Here is a 14,940-nt window from a genome sequence, read left to right on the forward strand (position 1 = left end):
TCCCTTCCCTTCCCTTCCCTTCCCTTCCCTTCCCTTCCCTTCCCTTCCCTTCCCTTCCCTTCCCTTCCCTTCCCTTCCCTTTCCTTCCTCCCTCCCTCCCTCAGCTTCTCCCTCCCTGGAGCCCTTTAAAAGCCAACCACCCACTGCCACAGCTGCTATTCAGAACTTTGCCTTTTCAGGGAAAAAAAAGCAGCCTATGGTGGCCTGGTGGCTGTCTGGTGTCAGAAGTGCAGCTAGGATGGTGAGATAGCCAAACCCAGTGTGTGGGTGCAGGGACAGAGCAGGCTCTGCTGCACGTGAAGCACAGCAGGAGAAGCAGGCAGGGCTCCCCTGCCAGCCCTGCTCACTGCCCCCCTGACATCTGACAGGTCACTTGGCCTCTCTGTGTGTTTATGGTTTTCTTTCACCTGGAGACACTCAGAGTTGCCTGAGCTGTTTCTCAGGGTGGTGCCTCAAGTCACTTGCACAAGAGCTGATGGTCAGGTGAACACAGACTCCTGGAGATGGCAGAAATCCCTCACTGGTGAGCCAAGAGCCTCACAGACAGCTCAGCTGAACTCCTGCCAGTGCAGCCAGACATGCACCCTGACCTGGCTCAGGACTGAGCCCTTCTCCAAAGTGTCACCCTCAATTCAACCCAAATCTCACTCAAGCTCAGATGCCACTTCCGGCTGCCGTGGGCTTCATCTCCAGGTGTCCCAACACTCCCTGTCCCACTGGCAGCCCCATCTCCCAGGGGCTGATTGCTCCTTCCCTGATTTTGGTGAGACAAGAGAAGGGGCCTATGGCAAGAACAGCTTCTTTATCTCCCCTTTGCATGCTGGGACTCCAGTACCAGCCCACAGGAGACCCTGTTCCCTGTCCAGCTCCCTCTGCCCTTTTCCTCTGGCCCCAAGGAGCAGCACACTGTCACCTCCCTCCACCCTGTCCCCATCCTGCCCTCCAAGTAGGACAGGGCAGGATGCCAGGCTCAAATCCACCTGCCAGCTTTGGGCAGGAGGCCCTGGGCTGCTGGAGCTTGTCAGAGACAGCAGAGCCCAGAATTGGACATTGTATCTCCACATGATAAATGCCTCCCACATGCAAAGCTGCTCTGGCATCTGGCACTGCCCTGGGCCTGCAGGCTCAGGTTACCCTCCCTGAGTGGGATCAGCTGTGTGCAGCTCCTCTTCTCATCCCAAAGGTCGATATCCTGAAGGCCCTGGGTGCTGAAATTGTCAGGACACCGTGCACTCGCTTTGATGCCCCCGAGTCCAACGTCCGCGTGGCCTGGAAGCTGAAAAGTCAAATCCCAAACTCTCACATCCTGGACCAGGTAAAGGCCATCCCTCCACTGGCTGCCTTCCCCAAGAGGGTTTATAGGGTGCTCTCCAAGTGTGCCTGTGTTTGGGGGCTCCATTTGGACTGGCAGATTTCATCAGTGTTTTATGGCATTTGAAATTTAATCACCCCTCTGCAAAGCACAGGGGGACAGAAACAAAATAAGGGGCACTTCCAAACCTGCAACACTTCTGCCAAAGTCTGGGTGTGGGTGAGGCTGGATTTTATTGCACAATTCAGACTCCTCAAATTGCTTCAGATTTAACTTTGACCTGAAAAAAACCCACTTTTTAAGCCTGGCTAGCGGCCTCGAAAATAAACCTCGTGCTGTAAAGGGCAAACCCTGGTGACTCATGCCAGAGGTTCCTGCAGGGGACTTGGTCCACTTGGGACCAAGGAGGGCACTTGGTTTGACCCCTGAGCAAGGAGCCCCTGAAGTGCAGGAAAATCAGGCAAGCTCCTTCCTTCTGAGAAAAAAGCAGCTCAAAGACTGGATGAGCTTTTCAGCTCATTTTTTGGTCCGTGGGTGTGAACGTGGGGTGCACAAATATCAGTGCTGCAAAATCCCTCTGTTCATGAGAGCTGATTGATGATCAGGACAGCTTCTCCAGCCTCTGAACCATCCCCACACCTAATGGGCACCAAGTGCTGGACAGTGAGTGTTTGTGGGCACACTTAACCTCCCAAGTGGGTTTGGAAATCTGTCCCAAAGCGCCAAACAGGAGGAACACCTGTGACCTGTCCTGGTGGGGTGGGTTTCCCCTGGGCAAGGAGAGCAGGGGCTGCATGCTTTGGGTACAGCTGTGTCAGGAGCTGTTGCTGGTTTGGTGTTTGACCTGCTCTTCACATGGTAACCCTGCTGTTCTCTGCTGGAATAAACAGTACAGAAACCCCAGCAACCCCCTGGCTCACTACGACACCACGGCCGAGGAGATCCTGGAGCAGTGTGAAGGTACTGTCTGTGCCTTCATTTACATCATTTATTGACCTGATTGTCTAGAAACAGCCCAAAGGCCCTCTGGAGGAGCAGAGGCAGCATTATCTTAATAACACTGACACACAGAGTGTTGTAACCTCTCCTAATCCACTCCAGAGCCACCTCAGCCAGCAGGGCTTACCGGCTCTCCCCTCCCATTGCAAAACCTGGGGAGGGACACCAGAGGCTTAAGGAACTCAGGTTGTACCTAAAGGAGACAGAACATGTCTCTTGACAGTGACCTGCCAGCTGGGAGCACAAGAGGTCCCACGAGGCTTTGGAGGGGAATATAAATCCTCCAGGGCATGGTCTGATCCAGCACTCTCATTTGCAAATCAAAACCTCCCAAACAGTGCCATTGGAAGTGAGGGCTGGGGGAGGATAAAGGGCTGTCCCAGTCCATGTTTGTGCAGATAGAAGTGACATTTATTGCCAGTTCTGGAGCACTGTAAAGCATGACCAGGACTTGGGGATTTTAACTGGAGAGCTGTTATCAGAGCTGTAAAGCAGTCAGGTATCAATGGCAACAAGAATCCCAACCTTGCCTCCTCCACAGGGTCAGGGTTTTCTCCAGCTGGCTGCCAGCTGTGGGTTGCAGGTCCCAATGCAGCTGCAGCATCAGGTATGGAAGGCCAGTCTCCAATTCTGCTCCTTCCAGCCCTAAATCTGTGTGATTTCAGCTGTGCCAGTGGGGCAGCATCTGGTGAGGCAGGTGCCAGTGCAGAGCTCAGCCCTCCCTCCTGTGGATGCCCGCACAGGCTGCAGGTTGTGCCTGTCCGTGATATTCGTGTGTGTGGCTTGCTTTGATACACTGTGGTTTGAAGGGGTGGATGTGCTGAGACATTCCCTCCCCTTTAAACCATAGAATCACAGAATATCCTGAGTTGGAGAGGATTATCAAAGTCCGTCTTGTGGTCCCGCACACCTAAAAAGTCACACCATGTGCCTGAGAGCATTGTCCATACACTCCTTGAGCTCTGGCAGGCTGGTGGTGCGATCACTGCCCTGGGGAGCCTGTTCAGTGCCAAACCAACCCTCTGGGGGAAAAACCTTTCCCTAATATCCAACCTAAACCTCCCCTGAGACAGCTTCATGCTGTTCCCTGTGCTCAGTAGAACCAAAGAAGCAGAAATCATGGAGATCTGGAGGTCACCTTCAGCTCCCTGCAGTGAGGCAGGATCAGCTGCGCTCAGCTCCTGCAAGCTCATCTGAGCTTTGCACAGGACCAGGCTGTGACACCAGCACAGCCTGACCTCTGCTCACAGGGGTTCTGGGGGACACAGGGCTCTGAATAAAGGGGAGATCCTGCTGGGGGCTGTGCTGAGCCCCTGCAAACCTCTCTGCCCCCTGATCTGCAGGCAAGGTGCACATGGTGGTGATTGGGTCTGGCACAGGAGGAACCATCACTGGTGTGGCCAGGAAGCTGAAGGAGAAGTGCCCAGAGTGCAAGGTAAGGCAGGACTGCCGGGGTTTTCATGGAATCACAGAGTGGTTTGGGTTGGAAGGGACACTGGGGGTTGTCCCATTCCACCCTCCTGTCGCTGTCAGGGACACCTTCCACCAGACCAGGTTGCTCAGAGCTGGCCTTGAACAATTCCAGGGATGGGGCACCCACAACTTCTCTGGGCAACCTGTGCCAGGGCCTCACCACCTTCACAATAAGAGATTTCTTCCTATTATCCAATATAAATGTACCCTCCTTCAGCTCAAAGCCATTCCCCCTTGTCCTGTCCCTGCATGTCATTTCCTGCCTAACCCTACAGCTCACCTGAGGGAGTAGTTGCTGTCTGCACCTGAAGCTGTGTTGAGGGATGTGTGGTGTTATGAGGTTCTCAGGATGCGGTGAGAGATGAGAATTTGACTCTATGCTCTTAGAAGGCTGATATTATATTATATATTATTATATTATATATACTATATTATATACTATTATATTATACACTATTATATACTATACTATTATATTATAAAACTATACTAAAGAAAGAAAAAGGATAGATCAGAAAGCTAAACAAGAATGAATAATAAAAATTCATGACTGACTCCTCAGAGTCTGACACAGCTGGCTGTGATTGGTCATTAATTAAAAACCATTCACATAGAACTAATCAAAGATGCTTTCCTTGTTGGTAAACAATTTCTAGACTACATTCCGAAGCAATCAGATAATTATTGTTTTCATTCTTTTTTGAGGCCTCTCAGCTTCCCAGAACAAAATTCTAAACAAAGAGGATTTTTCAGAAAATATCACAGTGACAGGGAAGCACACCAGCCCAGACACAAAGCTGTAAATATCCAGGGAAAATCACCAGAAATCACCATCAGCCAGCACAGCTAGGTCCAGAAAGGATGTGTGTATGCACAGGTTTCCACAGGTTGGAGCTCACTGCTGGCTTCACCTAGAGCAGATTAAGGAGCTCTGGCACTGTGCTCAGGGAAGTGGCAGGCTCTGCCAAGGGGGTGATGACAAACACCTTGAGAGTGATAACATTTTAAGCCACCAGTCACTTCTGCAACAGCTGAAGGCTACCTAGGATCTATTTAAGAAGACAGTGAAAAACAGCACCCTTTTATCCTGGAAGCTCTCCATGCTGCCAGTGATTAGGAATATTAATGAATATCAGGGGAAGGAAACACTGCTGATCAGTGTGAGAAACAACTGCTCACTTTGAAAATTTAAAATGGTTTATTAAAGCTTAACAAAAATACAACAAAGGACTGCATAAGGAAAAAGCTGCAGTGCTGGGAACTGCTCTCATGGATACCACATGGTTGGGTCTTCTTCAAGATGGATGCTCAGTCTTTTATACCCCTGGGGGTTGCATCAGCCAGCCCTGGCCCCTCCCAAAGTCTGTCAGGCAGCTCTTCTGTGCCATTTATCAGTGCAAACTGCTTTCTTGTCACTGGATTGGAGCTCAGCTGTTGCCATGCTCACCCCCTGAGCACCCCCAAGCTTTTCCATTCCCAGCTGCCCCATGCAAGGGACACCTGTGCAGCTTCTTTGTACCTGTCCTGGACAGCCCAGGCTGTGTGATGGCAATGATACAGGGGGAAAGGGAACTGTGGGGAGAACAGAGGGCATCTAAACCACAATAACATAACTATACATCACTAAAGCTTTTCTTAATATTCACACAACTGTTATCTTTTAATTGTGAGACCAAATCCTCTCATTATCCATCTATAACATAAGGGTGTGGGTAACTTCTCCTTTGAGTTTTGTGCTTGGCTGTTTCTGAATTCCCATTTTGGTTTGACAAAATGCCTTTCCCTCCCAGATTGTTGGTGTGGACCCTGATGGCTCCATCGTTGCCCTGCCCAGCGAGATGAACAAAACCAACACCACAACCATCGAGGTGGAGGGCATTGGGCACGACTTCATCCCCACTGTCCTCGACAGATCTGTGAGTAACCCTGTGATATTGAAGCAGGCCAACCCCCGTGGTGGGGAGAACTGATGAGAAGGACTCCATTGATATCAGAATGCTAATTAATTACTTTATTATACTATATTATTCTATATTATGTTACACTATATTACATTACATCTGAACTGAATCTGCCAAGCACTCAACTGCACAGAATCTCGTGGCTGTCACCCAACAGTCCTGACTCACACACCTGGCCCTGACAGGCCAAGGAAACAAAACACCATCACTCAGGGTAAACAATCTCCATATTGCATTCTACTTTTGCACAAACACAGGCACAGCAAATGAGATAAGAATTGTTTTTCCTTTCTCTGAGGTTCAGAGAATGTGAAACCCAGAAATATTCTTGGGAAGAATTGTGCCTTGCTTTTCTCTGTGAAGAGAAATGTGGTGACACTCTGAGGAGGGGCCTCTGCCTGCTCTCTGCCTTGCCATTCAGCCTGCTCCCAAGGCCAGAGGTGTGGTGGTCCTGATGTATCTTCCCAGTGCAGAACAAGTTGTTATAGGGGGATTGGGATACCCAGTTACTTTCTGAGTAACTCTGATTATAATTCACTGTAGTGGTTTTGGTTTGTTAATTTAAGGTTTCTTCAAATTTAAAATTTCCCAGCCAATGCACCAAAGAGTGTGGTAGGTTTTGGTGCTGGTCAATCACTAGTGCATTCACTTCCTGCTGTGAGATAGGTGAAGCAAGCTCAAAGCTTTAAAAGAGAATAAAGAAAATTTTATTAAAAGTAATTAAAATAAAAAAAAAAGTAGTAAGAATCAAAACAAACCCTTCAGAACACTTCTTGTCCCCCCCACAACCTTTTCTTTCTCACTGATAATGTAAAGAAAAAAACCCTAAAATTTCCAGTCAGTTTACTACCTTTAAAATGGTTTTTCTTCAGTTCACTTAGGCAGAGAAGTCCCTTTTGTTAAGGTTATGGAGACTTTTCCACTTTTCCAAGAGATAAAAACCATGTGTTTTTCACAGAGGTGTATTTGGCTTCTCAGTGGTTTAACAAACTTTCAGTTACACAAAAAGCTTTTGCCTCACTTCCCTAAATTCCTCCCAATGTCAAACAATGACACTGACCCCCAAGGAGAAGGCAGATAGAGGTGAAAAGCAGGCATTGAACACAGTGTGAGTGTCCTCAGCCTCACCATCATTCAGAGGTGCCCCTCTGGCTGTGGTCACACAGATGTCTGTGCTGAGGCTGCTCCTCATCACCTGCTCTTTCCTGAGCCTTCTGTGCCTCATGCAGCACACACAGAGAGCAGAAATCCTGCACCATGCACAGGCTGATGACAAGATCCAAGCAAGACAGCAGAATGTGAACATTGCAGCTCTTGTTATCAGTGTATCAGCTGCCACAGAGCTTTACATCCCTAACACAGGCTGCCTGTGTTGCCCTGGCCTCATTCTAGAAAGGTTCCTCACAGCCTCAGACCTGTGATTATTTCTGCTTTCAGGTGTTGACTACATCCCTGCTGTCAGCACCTGGCTGTAGAGCTGTCACCTTAATAATCCACACTGATTCTTGTAGCTGGATCTCATTTTGGCAAATTTTGAATCATTAATGTACCCTAACCTGGGACATCATAAATACTCCTCCACATCCTAACTCTGGACCTGTCAGGCATCCCTAACTCTCCAAGGAAAGGATGCTGGAAAGGTATGGGTGTCTGCAAGCAAGAACTCCAGCACATGGATGTTCTGACAAATGCTTTCAGCAAATATGGAAGGCAGCTCAGAGCTGCCAGATGTTGTGGGCATCAGCACCATGGTGTGCCTCAGAGGGTCAGGGCAGCCTGAAAAGACATTTCCAAGACTCATCCTCCTTGCTTTCCTTGCAGGTGGTGGATCAGTGGTACAAAAGCAACGACAGAGACTCGTTCCTCATGTCCCGCAGGCTGATCAGAGAGGAGGGCTTGTTGTGTGGTAAGCACAGTGCAGCCACAGCAGTCTGTCCCCTTCACAAACCCTCTGAACCTCATCCTTTTGGGACCAAAACTCCCCAGAGGAGGTGCCCTCTGCATTTTTGTGTCTGCTGGGTCAGCAGGGCTGCAAGGCTGAGCCTGGGGCTGTGCAGAGGTCACTGCAGGCTCCAGAGGTGTTTCCCTCAGTCTGGTCTGGGCTCTGACTCACCAGCCACAGTAATTATAGAAGGAATAATTCTCTCCTTACTGGAGCACTTTTGCAGTGGAACTGGATCTTCAGGCAGTGTAGAGTTACAGAGGCTGCAGGGAGGATTAGTGGGGCTCAGGGCAGGACAGGTGGGCTGTGCCAGCAGCTCTGTGAGGCCGTGCTCAGTGTCACTGCCACACCAGAGGTGCCAGCTTTGGACCAGCAAGGCCTGAAAGCAAAGAAAGTGTGAGATGTTCTTACTGAGTATTGCTCCCCGTGCCAACAAGCTGTAAGTGATCCCTCTGGCTTCCCAAAATGAACAGGTGGCCTCAGACAGACCCTGCCTGTGCCCTGAGAGCCTCCACAGAGCATCAGCCTTGTTTTCAGCCTTCCCTGACGCCAAGCAAACAGACACAGGTTTGCACCCAGGAGCAGACACCACGTAGGCTCGTAGTTACAGCTGATAAAAGCCCTGAGCACTCCTATCCAGGGAGTTTTGGAAAAAGATCAGCCTATATATATGTAATGAAACACTTAAATGTTGATTTAACCTGGCAGGCAGGGAGTCACTGTGTTTCAACAGAAACCACTTGTTTGAACTCAACCATAATTTGTGAACAGCTTCGTGTTCCCTGAGCTGCATTTTTCAAGGCTGTTCCTCGTTTGTTTGAAAAATGTGACCCAGGGATAATTAACCTGCTGTAAAATACGTGCTGCCTTGAATGCAGGCTGTAATTGGCACACAGATAGTGGAATGTGTCTGACTTCCAGTGCTCAGACTGGTGCTGGAGGAATTGCCCCTGTAAAGCAGGGACCTGCTTTCCCTACGTGCAGCAAACCACATGCGTGCACACAGACACGGGCAGCATTCAGGCCTTCCCATCATGTTGGCCTGGTATTCCAAGCATGAATGAAATGTTTATGGGATTTTTTTTTTTTTCAGTCTTTATAGTGCATTTAAAGCCAGTCTTTGGCTGCCAAGTATGTCAGCCAGAAGCTCCAGAACTGGCGTGGTTTCTGCTCATGCAAAGGGAGGGTGTGGTGTGGGCAGTGTGTTCTGAATGTCCCTGCATGGCACCTCTCAGAAGAGGTCTCCATTTCTTGGTCTGCCCACAAGAAATGGTTCATGAAGTCCATGAGGTGACTTTCACACTGGCTCCAAAGCCAATATGAGCACATCCCACCAGTCCCCACCTCTGCCTGGCCCTAAACCCTACAAGGCTTTGGGGTTGACTGTCCTCCCATCCCAGTGTCCCAAGCAAGGTGCCACCTCTGCACCTTTATCTGTGCTTCCCACTGCAGGACAGTGGCCCTGGGCAGCCCTGACCCTTGTCCCCCTGTCCTTGGTGTCCCTGCAGGTGGCAGCTCGGGCAGTGCCATGTCTGTGGCTGTGAGAGCTGCCAGGGAGCTGCAGGAGGGCCAGCGCTGCGTTGTCATCCTGCCCGACTCCGTCCGCAACTACATGTGAGTGTCCTGCTCCCTGCCCTGCTCCCAGGGCCTCCTGGGACAGCAGCTGGGGCTCAGCAGAACCCCAATAAATCCAATAGCAAGGCACATGGAGTGAGCCCAGAGCTGGGAGTCTCCCTCAGGAAGACCACAGGGAAAAAGCAAAATAAACAGCAGGGAGGAACAGCACATCAGCGTGGCAGCCACCAGGGGATGGGTGTTGGGACACTTAGGGGTTATTTCCTCTTTATTATCTCCTCTCTGACTCACTGCACAGAGCAGGGCTCAGCCAAGCTGCACTTTCTGAGCCTGCATGCCTGAAGTGAGGAAGGCAAATAGCTGGAGTGCTTCAAAGAGTTACTGAGCACCCCATGCTCCTGTTGACCTTAAAAGGGGCTGAGAGCAGCCAGCTGCAAAAATCATGAGAGCCCCGGGGCAGTGCTGTGGTCTGCTGCACAAAACTTCTTCTGGAAGCCTCACAGAGTTGCTCTTTGTTGGTGATTTCTAGGTCCAAATTTGTGAATGATCAGTGGATGATAAAAAACGGGTTCCTAAATGACGCCCAGGAGCACAAGCCTTGGTAAGACAACTTCTGCTGGGATAAACTGTGCTGAGAGAATCAGCTTTCTGAGTCTGGAAATCGTTATCTTCAAAGGAAAATGTTCCTTTTTAGTGTTTAGGACAAACACAGTAAAGTCCAGACCCCTCTGGGGAAGCTGTGATGTCAGCTCCTCTCTTTTGAGTGGTTATCTCTCAGCTCTACAATTAAAGTCTATAAACGAGCCATTTCCATCCCAAAGTAGCTGCTCCACTCCCACATGGCAGCCCAGGCCACCTAAAACACCCTCTGGAAACCTCTCTCTGCTCCACATCTGATGTTCAAAGGACCATCAGGCTGCTGGGGAGGTGGGTCCCTGTTGTAGCAAGCCCCTTTCAAACAGCTCTGCAGCTCTTTTCAGACATAAAACAGGAAATTTTCACCTTCCAGAGCTGCTGGCCAGAAAAGTTGGTCAACTCTCCTGTCCCTTGGACACCATGAGGAAAGAGTCCCCTCAGGGAGTCACAGGCAAACTGCTGATGCCAGTTGATGTGTGGCTGGGCAAATGCCAGTTGTTTACAAAAGCTAATGGTCTCACCCTAAAGACAGCAGATATTGCTAATGTCACCTTCTCCTTTATCAAAAATTCTTGTAAAATATTTCCTAAAAACTTAACACATTTCCAAGGCCTCTTGTGTCTGGTTAGAGTTGTTCTTGGCCCTTCCAGGCTCCAGCAGTTCCTTTTCTGCAAGGACTCAGGGCTGAGATGTTTGGGAGCTGCTTGTGCTGCCCCACAACCCAGCTCAGCTTGTCCCCCATAAGTCACACGAGCATCTCTGCGAGGCTCTCTCTTGCAGGAGCTGCAAATGCTGCCTTGTGAGGACCAAGGATACAGAACAAAGGAGTCAAACTGGTAGGTCTCCCATTTCTGAGCTTGAAGTGAAGCCCTTCCTTGGATTCAGGACAGCTCAGCACCTTGCTGGTCTCATCGCTGCCTCTGGAGCTGCATGAACACTGGGCACAGGGAAAGCTTGGCTCCAACAAGACCTGGCCGTGGTGGCATTTCTGCTTTGGCTCTAGGAGTGGGGCTGGCTTTTCAGGCAGACAGACTGTCCCTCATCTCCTCTGGCCTTGTCCCTCTGCTGAAGGCCACAGCTGCGCAGCAGCCACAGCTCAGCACTGCCATTTGTCTCCCAACAGGTGGTGGGACATCAAGGTGCAGAAACTGAATCTCTCGGCCCCTCTCATCCTCCTCCCAGAGGTCAGCTGCCAAAAGGCAATTGAGATCCTCCAGGAGAAGGGATATGACCAAGCTCCTGTTGTTGCTGAGTCAGGGTAACTATTTCTGCTCACTGCAGATGGGCATTTGGACAGAAAAATCAGTCATGATGAAGCTCAGGTCCCATTCACTCATGGGTAAATGTGTTGGACTCTTGTGACAGTCACCCTCTTCACAGGGGTTCTTGGATAAGGGAAGAGACGAGGATCTGACTCTCTGTTTCAGAAGGCTGATTTATTATTTTATGATATATATTACATTAAAACTCCACCAAAAGAATAGAAGACAAGGTTTCATCAGAAGGCTAGCTAAGGATAGAATCTGAAAGAATGATAACAAAGCTTCTGTGTCGGACAGAGAGTCTGAGCCTGCTGGGCTGTGATTGGCCATTAATTACAAACAAACCAACATGAGCCAATCACAGATGCACCTGTTGCATTCCAGAGCAGCAGACAATCATTGTTTACATTTTGTTCCTGAGGCCCCTCAGCTTCTCAGGAGGAAAAATCCTGAGGAAAGGATTTTTCATAAAAGATGTCTGTCACAGACTCTGATAATTTTAAAAAGGTCATCTGCCTCCTTGGGAAGATTCATCAATAAAACTCCTGTAAAAGATCCAGTTAAAGCCCAGTCCAGTGCCCACCAAAGCAGAAGATGCTGGGTCAGTGCACAGGCAAGGGGAGCCCAGGGGATTGAGAGCTGGGGGAAACCCACACAAATAGCAGCTGGAGAGCCCATGGGTTTTCCTTCTCCCAGCTGCTGAATCCTGGACTGCAGCAGCAGATTTTAACTGCTGGGAAACCAACAGCTTGGTGAGGACAAAGACTTCCTTGTTCTGCCCAAGTGAGGAGAAACCTGGTGCCTCTCCCTGACTGCAGCAACAATTTGGTCACTCACTTCAACCAGAGCAGTTCAGCCCCTGCATAAAATGTGTGTTCCACCTCAGGTCTGACCTTCTGGAAAACTCCCTGTTCCCTTACAGGTTTATTTTGGGAATGGTGACCCTCAGCAACGCCCTGAGCTCCGTGCAGGATGGAAATGTGGAGTTGTCAGACCCTGTCACCAAGGTCACCTACGACCAGTTCTCCAAGGTACCTCTGAGGCTGGGCTGGTGTCAGCCTGGCTGGGGACAGGGACAGAGGGACAGGGGCACCAGCAGCACCCTGGGGTGTGAGAGGAGCTGGGAGAAGAGAAGGCAGAGAGGAGTGGGGAGGGCCATGGTGACATCTTGGGGATGAGAGTAAGGACAAGCACCTGTAAAAGCCCTGTAGAGCTTTTCACACCAAGCACTGACAGGGGATTTCATCCAGCTGGGGAATCAGCACCCTCCAAAATCACAGCTCAGCCACTGCCAGGTGAAGTAAAAGGTTAAATGTTGAATTTTGCCCTGTTTAGGTCGGCCTGGAGGACAGCCTTGGGAAGCTTTCCTGCCTCCTGGAAAACGACCACTTTGCCATCGTTGTGCACGAGCAGATGCAGTGTAGGTACCTGCAGGAACTCCTGGCACAAGTTTGAGAGGGGAGAGGGAAATTCCCAAGCTGATTGAGGCAGGTTTCAGTGCACCTGTGAGCCCCCAGAGGTTTCTGCTCTGCAGAGCCCTGAACTGCCCACTCCTCACCCAGGACTCCTCCTGACACCACAGGGATGAGGGGAGAGGGGCAAAGCAAGCAAGGGGGAAATTAGGGATCTCTGTAGAGTTCTGTAGCCCAGGGACAAGGTTAGAAGGAGCATTTGGCCACATCAGGTAAAGCCTGGGTGGAATTCAGGCACCTAAGGTGAGAAAGCTGAGAAGAATTGGGGTGGGCCATGAGCAAGCCCTGTGGGTCACCAGGGGCACTGGTGTAGCCTGGGGCAGCTGTGTGAGCCTGCCCTGGACCATGGCTGGGTGGAGGGATGCTGGGCCAGTCTAGCAGCACCTTTAAAGCAGATTTTATTGGTTTTATTCTCAATCCACTGCACAACCACCTTCCCCTTGGTGTGCAAGCCAACCCAGCAGAGTCACCTGCAGCAGCATCAGGATTGCTGACACATTCCAGCAGGGATCAGCCCTTGTGCCTCCTCTGAGCCAAAAGAGGTGTGGTGGCAGGTGCTGCTCAGCACACCTGACCTGGCACACCTTTCCAGAGCAATTACACCACAAGGAGCACAGATTTGACCTTGGCTGGGAAAATGAGCAACACAAAAAGCAGTCAGAAGAGCCAGGTTTAGGTCTTGTGAATTAGGGCTGAAGGGTGTAATTGTGCTGATTTGATGGGATTGCACACTGAGCATGCAAAGCATCCCTCAGGTGAGCAGTGAGTGGCTCCATCAAGGGATGCCTGCTCAGCTTGGGGCCTCCAAAACCCAAACATCCCAAACCTTCCCTCTCCAGGACCTGCTCCCCCAGAGCCCCATCAGCTCTGAAGCTTTGCAAGCCCATCCATGTTCCCACAACAGGCTGCAAACAAAAATCTGCCACTCAAAACTGCCTTTGATGCACGTTTCAAATTCAGTCACCAAAACTAATGCCAGGGAGAGTTTCCTTTCTGAGCTGTGTTGTCATAAAATAAGGAATATCTCTTCCATACCATATTTTGATATAAATTAAATGGTATCATCAAATTAAATGGCACCCATCAAAAAGTATCAGCCAGCTGTCTGCAGCAGCTCTTGTTCTGATTTTCAAGCAACACCCACTTGCTTTATCAGAGCTGCTGTTCTAATGCTGTCACAGTTACTCCCTTATTTATTACTTTCTTCCCACACCTTTGGAGCTTGCATTTTATCTTGTGTTTGGGCTCTGGTGGCTAGTTTTATTTTTATTTAAGCAAACATTTATCAGACAGTTAAAACAATTATTGAAGTGCTGTTTCATTAATGGTGGTGTGGGATGTTATGAGAACAGGGCAGAAAAGTGCCTGACTGCTGCTTTTTGAGAGTCTCATTAGTTTGCTCTGAAAAGTTCTGTGGTGACAGGAGCAGGGCTGGAACAGAGATTGGCTAAGAACAACTGGGAAATTAAGTTTCCTGCTCTGGGAAAGGTGGGTTATTTGCAGCAAAAACCTCTCTGGTGTGATCACAGTGACCTGACTGAGGCTCCACCATCATTTCTGTGGAGGTAGAGCTCAGGCAGACACTGTCCCTGTTAGGGTTTTCTTTTAATAAAAAACCCAGCAGCCTCTGCACAGCTGGAAGGTGCTGAGGGGGCTGGTGGGGGTGGTGGTTTTTTAAATTTTTTTTCTGCCACTAAGGTGGAATTTTCTGTGCTTCCAGTGAGTGGGAATGGCAGCTCCTCCAGGAAGCAGATGGTGCTCGGCGTGGTCACAGCCATGGATCTCCTCACCTTTGCCAGCAGCAATGACAAGAAATAGCAGAGCAGCTGGGCTGCCTCCCCTCCTCCAGCAGCTCCAGGTGTCCCCCTGAGCCCAAACCCCCTGGGCAAGGCAGCCTCTGGCCCAGAGCAGCCCAAAGTTTCTCAAAATGCCCAGGAGGAAATTGTGATGTGTTACACTTGTCTGCCAAACGCCACCCAGGGTGTCCCTAAAGAGGAGATAACTGAGGAAATTGTGTTTGACAGCCATGGAGCTTCCCAGGGCTGGGCAGGGAGTGAGGGAAGGTCAGCATGGGAAGGGGATGGCTGCTCCTGCCCAGAGTGTAGCAGGAGGAGCTCTGGTGGGTTTGGCAGCTGCAGGTTCCTGTGCAGTGCCCCTGGTGCAGCTCTGAGGGTTCTCCTCGGGGCCGGAGCCCATTTCTGCCCCAGAGCACAGGGCTGGGGGCAAGGCAGGGCACTGCTGCACCCCCTGCCCCTCTCTGCCCCCCAGCAGGCTGCAGGCACCCCCAGGGCCAGTCCCCCCTCAGCCC

General features: G+C 50.2%; 1 protein-coding gene across 1 annotated transcript in view; it reads left to right on the top strand.

The window, feature by feature from the left end:
• Nucleotides 1–14,562, top strand: part of LOC132087620 (cystathionine beta-synthase-like) — a 29,030-nt gene extending 14,468 nt beyond the window's left edge. Inside the window, 11 exon segments of the mRNA XM_059493978.1 lie at nt 1,184–1,315; nt 2,203–2,272; nt 3,655–3,746; nt 5,575–5,700; nt 7,567–7,651; nt 9,196–9,301; nt 9,792–9,863; nt 11,022–11,156; nt 12,083–12,191; nt 12,496–12,580; nt 14,353–14,562. Of these exon segments, the coding sequence (XP_059349961.1) occupies nt 1,184–1,315; nt 2,203–2,272; nt 3,655–3,746; nt 5,575–5,700; nt 7,567–7,651; nt 9,196–9,301; nt 9,792–9,863; nt 11,022–11,156; nt 12,083–12,191; nt 12,496–12,580; nt 14,353–14,450 (1,110 nt within the window). The 3' untranslated portion in view covers nt 14,451–14,562.
• The last annotated feature ends 378 nt before the right edge of the window (nt 14,563–14,940 follow it).

This window comes from Ammospiza nelsoni, chromosome 2, assembly GCF_027579445.1.
Source record: "Ammospiza nelsoni isolate bAmmNel1 chromosome 2, bAmmNel1.pri, whole genome shotgun sequence".
NCBI lineage: Eukaryota > Metazoa > Chordata > Aves > Passeriformes > Passerellidae > Ammospiza > Ammospiza nelsoni.